Below are 16,778 nucleotides of genomic sequence, written 5' to 3'. Positions count from 1 at the left end.
TTATTTGCATTATACAAATGAATATAAATAAAACACAGTAACCTGTGAACACTTTTAAACATGCTAATGAATATATAAGCTAATTAGGCTAATGGCTAATTAGGGACTTACTGTGTGTCATATTTTCCATAGTCTGATACTGTACTGTTGTCTAGGCATTTTTTAAATAACTAAGAATAACCCTACAACAATCCAGAATATATTTTATACTTTAGATTCTTCAAAGTAGCAGCTTTTGCTTTGATGCCAGCTTTGCACTTCTTGGCATTTTCCCAGAACCAGCTCAGTTGGGCTTATGACGGGTGATTATGGAGGACAATCCCTTTACTGTTTATTACACAATTCCATATTCCATTGATGTTTTCAGTATTAATATACAATGATTTCAATGAATCAGAAGGGGTATCCAAACTTTTGACTGGAACAGTACATTCTTAAAATGCATTTTCTATATATATTTTTTATATATATTTTCATAAGAGTGAACAGTGAATGTGTTTTTATACATTGTAGTTGTCCAAATATTTGTGGACACCGCACTTCTTCTAATGAATGCTAAATTCAGCTGAATTATAGTATAAAGCCTTTTCTGGACAGTAGAGACAGTTACACCAACAAAAGTAAACAAAAGCAGGATAAACCTAAGGTTAATTTAAACACAACCTTTTTAAATAAATTTTCAGCTCCTAAGATCACAAGTTCCTATCGCCCATATAAATAGATTTAGCCACACGGTGCAAAACCATTACTATAATACAATAACTGTACCATTATATATCTTATTAAACACCAATAATGAGGTACAGTGCAAAGCCAAAGGTGCATCTAAAAAGCATTTTTTATATTGTTTAGTCTATAAAATGCCCCATGTTCTTTGCATTTTGCAAAAAGAATAAAAATACACTGCTTTTAAACAGAATGCTGATATCATCATGATATGGATACTGTCTACAATAAAATATCAAACAGCCTTAAGACCAAACATAAGTCTGATGTGCAATTTCTTTAACCCTTTTAAACCTGAATGATCTCCAGTGATGGAAAAATGTAGGAATACTGTTTTCTGTCTGTAATTCAGAGAAAAGAAGACACTAATATTCTACTATAAAATCTATACAGCAAATAAATCTAATTAAGTAAAATATTTAAATATTTAATATTAGTTTTTCTTTTTTGTTTTGCATTGAAAGCCATGTGTAAATTCCTTTGCATTTCATAAACCATCCCTAAATAGTAAATAAACATGATTAAAAAGTGTTTTATATCACATTAAATTAGTAAACATAGGCTCTATTGATTAAGCTTAAGTACTACAGTTTTTCCAGTGCAGTGAGCAGGGCCAAGCTACTGTTTTATTGGTTAAAAAATATATGATGTCTATTGTAATGGTTACAGGGTCTGGAAGGGTTAATAGCACATAAGTCAAAACCTATAACACATTTATATTGGCCATTTATAGTGTTCCTCAAAAGCTGGGTTTTCTGTACTGTGAATTTTACATATGTACTAACTTACACACCCCTAGTGCTAATTGTGTTGTTGATGTTTGTTGTTTACAGTGTTTGTGACAGTAACAGCGTCTATATTAAAGCTGTAGAAGTGTTATGCAGAGGTTTGGGATCAGCCAGTCCAGCAGCAGGCTCTGAAACAGCTGCTGCCTGAGGCCCTGAGGTGTGTTATTTGCATTGCAGTGAAGTGAGTATTGTATAAGAGGGGCAGGGGAAACCTCACTGCTTCCTACACACACACACACACACACACGCACATAGTATATACACATACACAGAGGACCCCACACTCTGGTCAGTGTACCACTATAGCAAGACGTGTGGACAGCAGTGTCACACTATGGACAAAAATTATGAGAGCATTCTAATCAGACACAGTGTCTACAGGGTGTATAAGGTTTTAATTATTATTTTCTTGTTCTTTTGTTCATGTTTATTTTATGAGGTTATTCCCAATGTTTGGTCCAATAAGTATTTTGAATATTTTGTTTTTCTATTCTGTATGTATTTGATTTATTGTTTGATAGTTTATTAGTGTATTCCCCTGCAGAGGAAATACTTTGGTTTTGGTTGGGTTGGGTAGACCAATGGTGGCCTATTTAAAGCTTAATTTCGCAGTTTGTTAGCAGTATGGTTGGTTGATGTATCAACCAGACCAGTGTTAAGAAATTTTGGAAAATGCTGATTTCTTTTTTTTCTGCACCTTTTATTCAATAAAAACACTTGCACTGGATGTGCTACTGCAGTTTGCCATCTTTTTATTCTATAACCCACTACCTTTTTGAGGCACAACAACCCTCACTTGTAAGCATGGTGTGACGACATTATCCAAAACAGACACAATTATGAACAGTATAATCTGAACCAAAATAAAAATACTGTAAATGCTCAAAGATGAGTATTGTTAGTAATTTGAGTAATCAGTAGAAAAATAGAATAAAATACTACGAAATACATAAACGTTCTGTAAACCTGTAGTGTGTATTATTATTAGTTAAAAATGAAGGCATATGCAGTACTTTTTGTGTAGTTACACTGTCTACCATAAGCAGGTATGTTCAATAATGATTAATTTTTATACCAGATATAAATCAAAATCTGCAACTTCTATAAACATGTGCTGTGATAATAATTGTTTCTTAAGAAAATAAGGCTCAAACACAAACTACACAAATGGAATAAGTAGTAATTATTATAACCTAAAACTTTTTTTTATAAACCTGTATACTATAATATACTGTAAATAGTTGGCTATTAATCTACATATTATTTTGCAAGAAAAAAAAAAATATGCTCTGTAATATTACTAGTTATTAGTACTAATATTTTTAAATTCTTGGTGTCCCAGGTATAATATTATGATTCTCAGAAAAAAAGTATAATCAATAATGACCTACATCTGCTATAAAGCTGTATAGTGTAATATTAGCAGTTTATATTTAGATACAGTATTATACTGGTATTATACCTTCATATATATTTAACTGCAATAATTATATGTACTTTGATATAAATAATCAAATCACTATGTATGAAGTGGAGTATGACTTAACCAATAATACTGTATTATTAGGAGTTTTGATTGGTTTAATAATATAATATTCATACTTAAAGTGTGTTAGATTTATTATTATGGTTTATAGAAGTTATACATACTATATATTTGTCTTGTTACAAACTGTTTACCCAGTAATTATAACTTTATTGTAAATAAATACTGTTAAGGATAACCCTTTATTAGTCCAACATTCACAAATGTATAGAATATATATCAACTTTATGTTTAGATCAGAGGTTTTGAATATGTGTAGCTGGTAATATAACTGCATGTATTAGTAGGTGTATACAGCTCTGGAAAAAAAATAAGAGAGCACTTAAAAATGATGATCTGGGTTTTGGGTTTTTCTGTGATTAAAAACCAGGGTTATTCCACCAAATATTGATTATTTCTGAACTCTTAAAACTTTATGAATATGAACTTGTTTTCTTTGTATTGTTTGAGGTCTGAAAGCTCTGCATCTTTTTTGTTATTTCAGTCATTTCTCATTTTCTGTAAATAAATGCTCTAAATGAGAATATTTTTATTAGGAATTTGGGAGAAATGTTGTCTGTAGTTTATAGAATAAAACAACAATGTTCATTTTACTCAAACATAAACCTATAAATAGCAAAATCAGAGAAACTGATTCAGAAACTGAAGTGCGACCTTCATTTTTCCCAGTGGTGTATAAGTAGGTGTTCCTAATGAACTGGCAATTGTGGGTATGCTGGTGTTTTGATGACCATGTGCTCTGTCTTTCTACAGGATGCAGGAGGCTAAGAAGAGAACTGTCCAGCAGGGGGCGTGGCTCTCTCTTATACACGCACACACACACACACACACACACACACACACTTTTTTGGGTGTGTATTTGATGCCAGTGCCACTCCAGAAGGTCTCCTGCTGACCGTACTGATAGCGCCATCAGCAAAAACTGGTAATACCACGTACACACACACACACACACACACACACACACACATACTGTCTTAGGACACATTTGAGGCCATATGAAAAGAAGCCCCCACCGCGGGGACACCGCTTTCTGAATGAGCTAGAGAGAAGCAGACAACACAGTTCTGCTCCAAAATACCCCAATAACACCACAATCACTTGATATTTTTGATTCAAGCATATTTTGTCCGAGGTGACATAATACCACACATTTGAGGACTTGTATTTTTTAGGACACATTTGGGGGCCAATCCCATACACGTACACAAACTCTGATAAAAGTCACTTTTGAATACTTTTACTAAACTTTGGGGACAGATGAAGTAAAGTTCTCATGTGTATTTTTCAGTTACATTCCTGCACTAATGCTTTTGTTATATTATCAAAATCATCTGTTCTTTGGAGAACGTGCAGAAGGTCTAAAGGTTTTACACGTTTTTTTTATATTAAAGCTAGTGTCAGTATCACCTGGGTGTCTTTGGCTTACTGGAAAAAAAATCTGTATGTTCACTGCATGCTATTTTTGGAGACAATGATTATGTGAATTATGTATATTATGTAATTTCAAAGGTAGCCTATATAGCAATAACACTAAAATAAATTGACCTACTAAAATATGTCCTCCTTGCATTCAGGTTTCATATTTGTAAATATCTAGACTGGGATTTCTCAGTGCTGGGAATCATCTTTGTTTCAGCTCAACACAATATGAATCTGATTTGCCACAATAAGCTAACAGACTGAAAAAAAAAATTAACAATGCAAACACATCATGATCCAGGTCATCTTTTCATGAACAGTGTTGTATACAGCCATATCATATATGCTCATTACACCCATTATTTTGTGTTGAGAAATAAGAATATTACGCAACATCACTATTTAAATCTGATTATTCTAGTCTACCATAGCTGATAACATTTAAGGATAATGTTTGTATCTTAGAAACCACACCACTCATTATATATTCTAACAGTTATCTAATGTATCTATCATTGAAAGCCACAGTTCACTGCTGTATAACTTCCAAAAGAAACAAAACAGAAATATGAATTATATTTGATTACAAGCATCTTTACTTTCAAAGCTGCCACATATATGCCATACAATATCAAAAATCACTGGCAAAAATAAAACAATAATAATAACATTAATAACAATAATAATAATAATAATAATAAACCAACAGGTCTGTGCAAAAGTATTAGGATGTCATGTAAAACATGTTGACTATAAAAGACATTATAAATTTATAATAATACAAATAATCAATAAAAAATTAATCCAAATAAAGAATAACGCAGTATTGAGCCTTGAGAATGTGTTATTTGTCAGTGAAGTTATTGATATGTTGGCTAATAGAATGTTACTGATATGTTGGTTAGAAGAATGCCGTCAGAACACCAGTTTGGTTCAGTAATGCTGCTGGTAAGTTGGTTAAGAAGAAATACTGTTAGGTTTGGTTTAGTTACTCCTATGCTAGAAAAACGCTGTTTGATCACCGATTTGTTTAGTAAAAGGTTATAGATATGTTAGTTAAAAAAACGTCGTTAGAACACCGATTTGGTTTAGTGAATTTATAGATGTTAGTTAAAAAAACGTTGTTAGAAAACCGATTTGGTTTAGTGAATTTATAGATGTTAGTTAAAAAAACGTTGTTAGAAAACCGATTTGGTTTAGTGAATTTATAGATATGTTAGTTAGAAAAACGTTGTTAGAAAACCGATTTGGTTTAGTGAATTTATAGATATGTTAGTTAGAAAAACGTTGTTAGAAAACCGATTTGGTTTAGTGAATTTATAGATAGGTTAGTTAAAAAAAACGTCGTTAGAACACCGATTTGGTTTAGTGAATTTATAGATAGGTTAGTTAAAAAAAACGTTGTTAGAAAACCGATTTGGTTTAGTGAATTTATAGATATGTTAGTTAGAAAAAACGTCGTTAGAACACCGATTTGGTTTAGTGAATTTATAGATGTTATTTAAAAAAACGTTGTTAGAACACCGATTTGGTTTAGTAAATTTAAGGATATGTTAGTTAGAACAAAACTTATTATACAGGATTTGTTATAGTGAAGTTAGTGCTGTCAAAAGACTGGATCTGTTAAATTCCACAAGCAGTGCCTCATTTATTGAACTACTAAATAAGAATTGTTTTATGCCAATTTATATTTATTCTTAAGTTAATGTTGATTTGTACAAACTCTATACTACCAAGATAAATAGTTATCCACAAGACGTTTGCACAGTGCTGTGGGTCTGTCTGAATTACATTTCATTACAAAACTGCGACAGTAAAAAGCTGGGAGTATTTCACAAAAGTTACCCAGATATCTGTACACATACTTTACACGATTTCTGTTCAATAAGCTTTTGGTAAAATTCAGTAAAGGTTTAATTATCTGGCTAAATATGACATCTTGCTTTATATGTGTTGCAGAACAAATATTACACCAACAATATTAACACAATTTTGCCCTAACAAGCTGAGCTGAACTGTTTCTTTAAGGTGATGCTCCTGTTGCGTACAAAATTTTTCACATCGGTCCATGATCGATCGCTGAGCGCGTGGGATTCTGCGTGTAAACATTGGATACAGTCTAGCTTCTGAGGCACTTTACCAGTTTGGATGTATCTCATCAGATGCCGCTCTACTGCACATACCTCAGAGGCCTGCCACTTACGTTTTGGCTTTCTTGCTGCATCTTTGAGGAAAACAGAAATAGATTAGACAAATCTTTTTACATTACAATGCACAAAGCTGATATATGAGCATTATAAGAATGTATTTTAGGTACTACAAAGTATACAGTATACAGAGCTATATAAAATGTAGCCATTTCAAATTGACAGTGAAGTTAAATGTAGGTTGTAACTTTTGTGCAGGTCCGTTAAGTTTTTAGTTATTATTTTTACATTTTCCTTTTGAATTTTAATTCTTATTTAAAACCAGATGAAAAGAGAAAGAAATCAGATATTCCTGCACAAAACAAAGAAAATAAAAAAAGTAATATAGTATACATTAATACACTATTTCTGTATAATTCCATGTATTTATTACCTTGTTTGGGAGTCACAGCTGATACAGGAGATGCCAAAGTGTCAGGACCAGTAGCTGGGACTGCAGGCTTAACAGATTCTGTTGTCACTGGGTCTACAGGCTCATAGTCATCATTATCATCATCACTTGACATGTCACATTCTTCTGAATGAAGCAGGTTCTCTAATGCAATAGAAACAAACAGTACACGGGAAGAGCAAAACATAAGGAACACTATTATATATATATACATATATATATATATATATATACACATATACACACATATATACACACATATATACACACACACACATATATATATATATATATATGTGTATGTGTATATATATATATATATATATATATATATATATATGTATATGTGTATATATATATATATACACACATATACACATATATATATACAGAGAATACCTACCATAGTTTAATACATTAATAAAAAACATTTTAAATCTTAATGTCAGCAATTAATGGCATGAACAGCGCTGGAGACGTGTGTTTATCCTGACTGTGCATGCATGAACTGAAAAAAAAAAAGACTCTGGAAACTTGTTGTGTGTACATAAAAATTGTTAGCTCAAAATAAAGAAAATGGTTGCACTATTTAAATAAAAGATGAGCACACACATGAACTGTTACATCATTTGCTCAATTTAATTATATATTTTTTACCCACTGCCCCTCCCAGGCGCTGTACATAAAGTTGGTTATTTTTTTAAATTATGATTCGTTTTGTAATATATTTTTAATATATTTTATCAAATGAAAATTTGAATTTAAATCATCCTGTAAACGTATTTAATATCATTAACTGTTCAGTCTTTTAGCAAGCCTAAATTACACTTTTTATAGAATCCAATTTGCTGGGGAAAAATTACATTAACTCTTGCACAGGCATTGAAGTGTAAAACAAGAGACCCTCGCATGGGGAAAATGGCAATTTTGTGGTCGTGGCGGTTAAGTCCCATACACTGCGATTTTTTATCAATAGTGAGATATTGCTATACAGCAGTTATTGCGACAGCCCTACAACCACATGTTTTTCCATTACAGCTGGCCATTATATTTCTGATCATCTTTAGGGACTATACAAAATATTCACAAAAACAAGTTTGGTGATCAGTTCACCAAAAAAATACTTATTTACTGTCCATCGATAAAATTACCAGTAAAATATTTTTTACTGTGATAACAAGGCATGATATCCTAGCATTAACTTTTAAAATGTGGGTTCTTCACCTAGGATGTGCCCAAAATAAAAAATTAAATAGAAAAAAAGAAATCCTACAGTGACCATTACAAGAACATTTCAATAATATCCATACCTCTAAGTCTTCAGTACCAAGTAAGGAGTTGCTACCACGGCTGTCAGCTCCAGGAGATGGTGAATCCAACTTGAAAAGATATGAAATTTATAAGATAAACAATGCAAAATGCATTGTACTCACAGTACCATGTATATATATATATGAAAGCACACTTTCACCACAACCTATTCTAAATGAACAACCTTCATGAACAAACAATGTAAATTACAAGCAACACATACAATTTATATAACTTACCAATTTGTCTATCTTGGATAGATCATGAAAGTTCTGCACGCTGAAGCAAGAGCATTTCACGGTGCTTTTCCAAAGCACTCTGTTTCATATCTGTTCTCGGAACATGTTCTGCAGTTCCACACTGTGAGGAAAAATAGGTGTGACCTTTAACATATCTGTCAAGTACAGAAAATTCCAAAAACAAACACAAACTCCTACAATCCAAGACAAAACTTTTATCTCAACACACTGATGGTTAATTAAACAGGAGTTCTAGATAGACAATCTTGTCTTTTCAGCCTATTCAGAAATAACAAAGCATCATATCAAAGAAACAGGTTTCAGGCAACAAGACAACAATTGGAGCTCTACCGGGAGTCTGGGGTCACTGGACACACATACACAAACTCTTAGAACAGATCGGGGACGATCTGGACCACGGCCATCTCATATCCATCCATGCTTATCAACAACTCTACAACTGGGGACACCAAGCATACACATACACTCGACATATCTCACACTGGGGACAGCCCTGTAGGAAGGCAGACGTGTTATGGTAGATCTTGGTAAACCATGTTTATACCTGGTTTTCTGCAGCACCCAAAGGCTTGTCCTGTGAACTGTCCTCGTCTATAACTGGGCAGGAAGAGCAGTCTGTCTCAGGGCTCTTCTGGATACAACTAACAGAGTGTTCTCCTTGTTCCTACAATCCAAAATAAAACAACTTTTATAGCAACATACTGATGGTTAATTAAACAGAAGTTATAGACAGACAACTGCCAATCTGTCCTATTCAGCAAAAAAAAGCACATAATTAGAAAAATAAACAGGCAAACGAGTCATCATTTAGTTTTGACTCCTTGCTGAACCCTAACAATATCTATGATATGACGACCATGCAATATCCATCATCTATCCATGTGTCCACAAAGACACAGTTAAGAAACCCCACATTTGTCATTTCTACTGAGAAATGCAGTAAGAACTGAATACAGCTGGTGGAGTAAATCTTGATAATTACCATTGGGTGGACTATGTTACAAAGAAATAGCCATAGAAATAAAGCATCATATCAAAGAAACAGGTTTCAGGCAACAAGACAACAATTGGAGCTCTACAGGGAGTCTGGGGTCACTGGACACACATACACAAACTCTTAGAACAGATCGGGGACGATCTGGACCACGGCCATCTCATATCCATCCATGCTTATCAACAACTCTACAACTGGGGACACCAAGCATACACATACACTCGACATATCTCACACTGGGGACAGCCCTGTAGGAAGGCAGACGTGTTATGGTAGATCTTGGTAAACCATGTTTATACCTGGTTTTCTGCAGCACCCAAAGGCTTGTCCTGTGAACTGTCCTCGTCTATAACTGGGCAGGAAGAGCAGTCTGTCTCAGGGCTCTTCTGGATGCAACTAACAGAGTGTTCTCCTTGTTCCTACAAATCCACAGCAGAGCGTCTCTCAATTTCTTAAAAAGACTAATAAACAACTAACAGTATTCCAACAGCAGCATATGTGTGGGTCTCTAATGAAGGGATCTATAAAGACAATTTTCAGATGTCTCTATACTCAGAAGAGCACATAATACTTTAAGCTACTATCTGTTTATAAATGCAAATATAATATCATATGAACATCACCAAATATCATTTCACAATTCAATAACACACAAGCACAGCTGTCAGTGAACTAGAAATATGACATTGCACACTCCTGGTGATGTGAATCACTACACTAGCAAACACTATCAGTATTTTGGTGGTGGTGAAATACTGACACTGTGTTGCAGTGCTATTCCATACCTTACGCTCTGTAATTCCAAGAGGCCTTTCGAGTGACCTAGTCCTTCCTTTTGTCTGACGTGAAGAAACGGTCTGCTTATCCCTCACAATGTGACTCATGGGAGTTTCTGCATACATCTGAATTCAAATCACAGTAAACACGTAAAATTCAAAGAAATATAAGTGAACAGTGGCAACAAGTAAAAAATGAGCCACAAAAACAAGGCATAAGATCAGAGAACCCAACTATAAGCAATAACTGGAGCTCTACAGAGAGTCTGGGGTCACTGGACACACATACACAAACTCTTAGAACAGATCGGGGACGATCTGGACCACGGCCATCTCATATCCATCCATGCTTATCAACAACTCTACAACTGGGGACACCAAGCATACACATACACTCGACATATCTCACACTGGGGACAGCCCTGTAGGAAGGCAGACGTGTTATGGTAGATCTTGGTAAACCATGTTTATACCTGGTTTTCTGCAGCACCCAAAGGCTTGTCCTGTGAACTGTCCTCGTCTATAACTGGGCAGGAAGAGCAGTCTGTCTCAGGGCTCTTCTGGATACAACTAACAGTGTTCTCCTTGTTCCTACAATCCAAAATAAAACAACTTTTATAGCAACATACTGAGGGTTAATTAAACAGAAGTTATAGACAGACAACTGCCAATCTGTCCTATTCAGCAAAAAAAAGCACATAATTAGAAAAATAAACAGGCAAACGAGTCATCATTTAGTTTTGACTCCTTGCTGAACCCTAACAATATCTATGATATGACGACCATGCAATATCCATCATCTATCCATGTGTCCACAAAGACACAGTTAAGAAACCCCACATTTGTCATTTCTACTGAGAAATGCAGTAAGAACTGAATACAGCTGGTGGAGTAAATCTTGATAATTACCATTGGGTGGACTATGTTACAAAGAAATAGCCATAGAAATAAAGCATCATATCAAAGAAACAGGTTTCAGGCAACAAGACAACAATTGGAGCTCTACAGGGAGTCTGGGGTCACTGGACACACATACACAAACTCTTAGAACAGATCGGGGACGATCTGGACCACGGCCATCTCATATCCATCCATGCTTATCAACAACTCTACAACTGGGGACACCAAGCATACACATACACTCGACATATCTCACACTGGGGACAGCCCTGTAGGAAGGCAGACGTGTTATGGTAGATCTTGGTAAACCATGTTTATACCTGGTTTTCTGCAGCACCCAAAGGCTTGTCCTGTGAACTGTCCTCGTCTATAACTGGGCAGGAAGAGCAGTCTGTCTCAGGGCTCTTCTGGATGCAACTAACAGAGTGTTCTCCTTGTTCCTACAAATCCACAGCAGAGCGTCTCTCAATTTCTTAAAAAGACTAATAAACAACTAACAGTATTCCAACAGCAGCATATGTGTGGGTCTCTAATGAAGGGATCTATAAAGACAATTTTCAGATGTCTCTATACTCAGAAGAGCACATAATACTTTAAGCTACTATCTGTTTATAAATGCAAATATAATATCATATGAACATCACCAAATATCATTTCACAATTCAATAACACACAAGCACAGCTGTCAGTGAACTAGAAATATGACATTGCACACTCCTGGTGATGTGAATCACTACACTAGCAAACACTATCAGTATTTTGGTGGTGGTGAAATACTGACACTGTGTTGCAGTGCTATTCCATACCTTACGCTCTGTAATTCCAAGAGGCCTTTCGAGTGACCTAGTCCTTCCTTTTGTCTGACGTGAAGAAACGGTCTGCTTATCCCTCACAATGTGACTCATGGGAGTTTCTGCATACATCTGAATTCAAATCACAGTAAACACATGTAAAATTCAAAGAAATATAAGTGAACAGTGGCAACAAGTAAAAAATGAGCCACAAAAACAGGGCATAAGATCAGAGAACCCAACTATAAGCAATAACTGGAGCTCTACCGGGAGTCTGGGGTCACTGGACACACATACACAAACTCTTAGAACAGATCGGGGACGATCTGGACCACGGTCACCTTATATCCATCCATGCTTATCAACAACTCTACAACTGGGGACACCAAGCATACACATACACTCGACATATCTCACACTGGGGACAGCCCTGTAGGAAGGCAGACGTGTTATGGTAGATCTTGGTAAACCATGTTTATACCTGGTTTTCTGCAGCACCCAAAGGCTTGTCCTGTGAACTGTCCTCGTCTATAACTGGGCAGGAAGAGCAGTCTGTCTCAGGGCTCTTCTGGATACAACAAACAGTGTGTTCTCCTTGTTCCTACAATCCAAAAATAAAACAACTTTTATAGCAACATACTGATGGTTAATTAAACAGACGTTATAGACAGACAACTGCCAATCTGTCCTATTCAGCAAAAAAAAGCACATAATTAGAAAAATAAACAGGCAAACGAGTCATCATTTAGTTTTGACTCCTTGCTGAACCCTAACAATATCTATGATATGACGACCATGCAATATCCATCATCTATCCATGTGTCCACACAGACACAGTTAACACTTACAATGTTCTTCTTAAACACAGCAGTCAATTAAATATAAATGAGTGTATAAATATAAATGAATCTCTACCCACTAGTAATGGTGGTACAATATTAAATGTGTTGTGACAGTGTTCCTTACCTCACTCTCCATAATTGTGAAAGACTTCCTGGGAGCCTCTCTCTTTTCTTGAACTCTGCTAGCAGTCAGTGCTCTCTTTGCACACTTCACAGGATAGTTCTTGGTAAAACCAAAGCAAAGCAAATATAAAGTAACAGAATTTTTTTTATATATATTTTATAACTAGAAAAACCTGTATATAGCTCACTATACCAATGATAATATGTTTTACATTGCGAATACTTTGTAATGAGCATACCTCTTCCCCTGTAGTTATAAGAGGCTTCTGAAGAGTCTTGGCAGTGGAAGCTTCTGGTTTAACCTTTAAACAATTATTTTAGTAATTTTGCAATCTTAATAATTTGTTCCTTGTAACATCAGATCTTATGCTGAAAGAAACATTCATTACAAATCCAACAAGACAGTAGTTGAACACTCTTACCTGTTTGCGCCAGGGCCAATCTGAATCCCCATAATTATAGTTAATTTCTTCTCCTGGTAAAATATCTCTAAGTGCAAATAAGCACAGGGTTGGCATTCCATCTACTTCAACAACTTTTATTTTGCAGTTTGGTTTCTTGTGTTCATCATTTACAAGCCTCCCTAAAGATTTGTCTTCAACAGATGCATCCACACTGAAAATTAACAGAAATGTACAAAAGCATAAACACAGACAAATACCTGATTAATAATTGGGTATTAAGAGCATGCAGTAGGCAGGTACACATGTATTCTAATATTATGACCCATTAATAAGAGTAATATCACTTACCTCCAGTACTTCCCTCTCCATTGAAAATCAACAATAAACACTGTTCCTGAATTAATGTTTTGAATGAGATTTTGTGTTAAGAGTTGGCCTCTGTATTCCAGGATAAAATCTCCTTTGGAAAAGTTGGCAGTCGCAAATACACCTCGTCCTGGGAAAGACAAATAAAAAAATAGGTTAGCAGTTAAAACATGGCTTAAACAGAACAAGAATCATGCTTCTATGCACACATGTAAAACATTGTACAGTTCAGAACAGATCACACACTCAACACAATTACAATTTCAACAAATAAATGATTCACCTTTAGAAGAGCTAATAAATCTCTCCTCAAGACCCAGTTTGTCTGTCTTGTTTTTGATGTGAATCTCAGCATCTTGCTGTGGACTCAGTTGTTTTCGTCTTATCAGTCTTTTTGCCATTCAGTCTTTCTGTCAAAAAGAAATTAGTCAAAATTTTGGATACAAACTTAATTACAGTCAATATAAACACTGTCAATTTAATAAAGCAACTGTGGAAACAACAGATGCCAACATTGTCTACATTTAATCCAGCTTTCTACAGCTCCATCTTACAGTACTAGGGGTGGCAGTCCTACAGCAGGTGTATTTGACCAGAAAAAAACAACAAACTGCAGGTTCCCGTTTCTGAACTATGTCAATTAAGATCTGTCACTTATGCAAACATGGACTATAAAGAGTACAATGGAGAGAATAACAAATGTTTAGCTTTACACCATTATAAATTAGAAGAGGTTCCATCAACATACCTAATAATAAATACTAGTGGTTACGCATATATTAGCACTGGCATAAAGCAAAGCCAAAATAAATGACATTTGCACAACTTTAGTAATATTACTAAACAGAAGCTTTTCAGACAACCACTTAAACTAATACAGTTTAACCATGAACAGCTAAATGGCAAACCATGCTACCTAAAGGAAGTACACTGGAGATGATTTTGGAGCCAGCAATAAACCGCTAGCTTAGCTAGCATGCTACCAGCTAATATACACCACAAAACCGAATCAATTCGACCCTACTGCCTCTCCAACCGCAGTCACTTGACATCACTCGATCAAACTAGAGTTCCCATTCTCTAAACCTGCGCAAAGAGAAACATTACTGTGTACTATTTTGTAAAGTGAGCTGTTTGCTAGCGCTAGCATCTGGCGCTAGCAGCTATCGCTAACGTTACCCAGAGCAGTGGAAATTGAGCAGGTTGTGGTGAAGGGCTATCAGGCTACCTGCACTAATTTTAGAGCAAAATCCCTCCATTATTTGAGGGTTTATCCTGTAAACACGCGGAGCAGCAACAACCAGCTCAAAATAGCCCTGCTGTGTGTAGCTTTGGCCTGCTACTAGCTAACCTAGCTAACGCTAGCTACACAGGTTACTTAGCTAGCTAGGTTAATTATCCTACCTAGCTAACGTTAACCAGCTTGTTTATCGACACAAGCCAGTTGGAAAGCTGATAACTATGGCGATAATACGTTTATAAATACGTTTTGAGATTATAGTTATCAATATTCTGCTCAAACACACCACATACCTTGTACAGTGCATTCCTCCTCAGGTTCTGCCTCGTGCTCTGCCGCCTGGTGTTCCTCCTCAGCCGAACGTCATAGCCAGCCTTCTGTCCTATTCCATTTGTTTTAGTTGCTCCCTAATAAGTTCACACTAATAAGTTCACACTAATAAGTTCACACTAATAAGTTCACACTAATAAGTGAACTACCTGAAAACATATACTTGCTGATATTTGCGGAGCCTTTTATGACTAAATGTGTAGTTGTGACTTTCCTCTATTTTAATGACAAAACACTGATGTCACACATTATTTAAAGCTCAAGTCCAAAATGAGCTGCTTTGTCTCAATTGAATATTATGATTTTATTGTAATTCTACACAAATAATATTAAAATATTATTTATTCTGTATGTAAACATATAGGGACATATAGGCATAAACCAAGCAATGTTTGTTCTACTAGTGCAATACACGAACCAACACAACTATTTAATAATAATAATAATAATAATAATAATAATAATAATAATAATAATAATAATAATAATAATAATAATAATAACAATAACAAATGAAATATTTAAAATTATAGACAAGTAATTATAAATATATGATTTATTTTGTATATAAACATATTGGGAGGAGAGTCCTCTATGCATAAACCAAACAATGTTTGCCTGCTTGTTCTTTACTAGTGCAATACACAAACCAACTGTTTAATAATAATAATAATAATAATAATAATAATAATAATAATAATAATAATAATAATAATAACAACAATAATAATAACAACAACAACAACAACAACAACAACAACAACAACAACAATAATAATAATAATAATAATAATAATAATAATAACAACAATAATAATAATAATAGCAATAATAATAATAATAACAATAATAATAATAATAATAATAATAATAATAGCATTATAACATAGTACTACTACTACTACTACTACTACTACTAATAATAATAATAATAATAATAATAATAATAATAATAACAATACTACTACTACTACTACTACTACTACTAATAATAATAATAATAACAATAATAATAATAATAATAATAATAATAATAATAATAATAATAGCATTATAACATAGTACTAATAATAATAATAATAATAACAATAATAATAATAATAATAATAATAATAATAATAATAATAATAGCATTATAACATAGTACTACTACTACTACTAATAATAATAGTTATTATTATTATTATTATTATTATTATTATTATTATTATTATTAGTACTATGTTATAATGCTATTATTATTATTATTATTATTATTATTATTATTATTATTATTGTTATTATTATTATTATTATTGTTGTTGTTGTTGTTTATTATTATTATTATTATTATTATTATTATTATTATTTTATTAATTTTA

General features: G+C 33.9%; 1 protein-coding gene and 1 long non-coding RNA gene across 12 annotated transcripts; one reads left to right on the top strand and one right to left on the bottom strand.

The window, feature by feature from the left end:
* Nucleotides 1–2: 2 nt before the first annotated feature.
* LOC125802922 (uncharacterized) lies at nt 3–4,619 on the top strand. The gene is made up of 2 exons (XR_007439957.1): nt 3–1,671; nt 3,814–4,619. It is a non-coding gene; the product is annotated as an uncharacterized LOC125802922 (long non-coding RNA).
* Nucleotides 4,620–4,984: 365 nt separating this feature from the next.
* Nucleotides 4,985–15,837, bottom strand: LOC125802921 (uncharacterized). 11 transcript variants are annotated; one of them, XM_049481244.1, is made up of 15 exons: nt 15,381–15,830; nt 14,131–14,257; nt 13,830–13,977; nt 13,500–13,692; nt 13,317–13,379; nt 13,079–13,177; nt 12,594–12,713; nt 12,128–12,244; nt 11,642–11,761; nt 10,431–10,547; nt 9,945–10,064; nt 9,196–9,315; nt 8,631–8,751; nt 8,391–8,459; nt 7,067–7,224 (listed from the first exon to the last, which is right to left on the bottom strand). In XM_049481244.1, the coding sequence occupies exons 2-13, from the start codon at nt 14,246–14,248 to the stop codon at nt 8,653–8,655; spliced, it is 1,434 nt and encodes a 477-aa protein (XP_049337201.1). In that variant the 5' UTR covers nt 14,249–14,257; nt 15,381–15,830; the 3' UTR covers nt 7,067–7,224; nt 8,391–8,459; nt 8,631–8,652. The 11 variants fall into 11 exon arrangements, with proteins under 11 accessions (XP_049337203.1, XP_049337201.1, XP_049337202.1 ...); XM_049481245.1 differs by having other exon boundaries at nt 14,131–14,253; XM_049481246.1 differs by lacking the exons at nt 8,391–8,459; nt 8,631–8,751 and adding an exon at nt 4,985–6,706 and having other exon boundaries at nt 7,063–7,224; nt 15,381–15,828.
* Nucleotides 15,838–16,778: the final 941 nt, after the last annotated feature.

The sequence above is a fragment of the Astyanax mexicanus genome, chromosome 7 (genome assembly GCF_023375975.1).
Source record: "Astyanax mexicanus isolate ESR-SI-001 chromosome 7, AstMex3_surface, whole genome shotgun sequence".
Classification (NCBI taxonomy): domain Eukaryota; kingdom Metazoa; phylum Chordata; class Actinopteri; order Characiformes; family Acestrorhamphidae; genus Astyanax; species Astyanax mexicanus.
This window is presented reverse-complemented; position numbering and strand designations above follow the sequence as displayed.

Coding starts and splice junctions, on each gene's coding strand:
- LOC125802921 (XM_049481244.1), bottom strand. CDS start 14,248: ATGGCAAAAAGACTGATAAGACGAAAACAACTGAGTCCACAGCAAGAT. Junction 12,245..12,593: donor TGGGTGCTGCAGAAAACCAG/GTATAAACATGG, acceptor ATTTGAATTCAG/ATGTATGCAGAAACTCCCAT. Junction 8,752..9,195: donor TGGGTGCTGCAGAAAACCAG/GTATAAACATGG, acceptor TTTTCCTCACAG/TGTGGAACTGCAGAACATGT.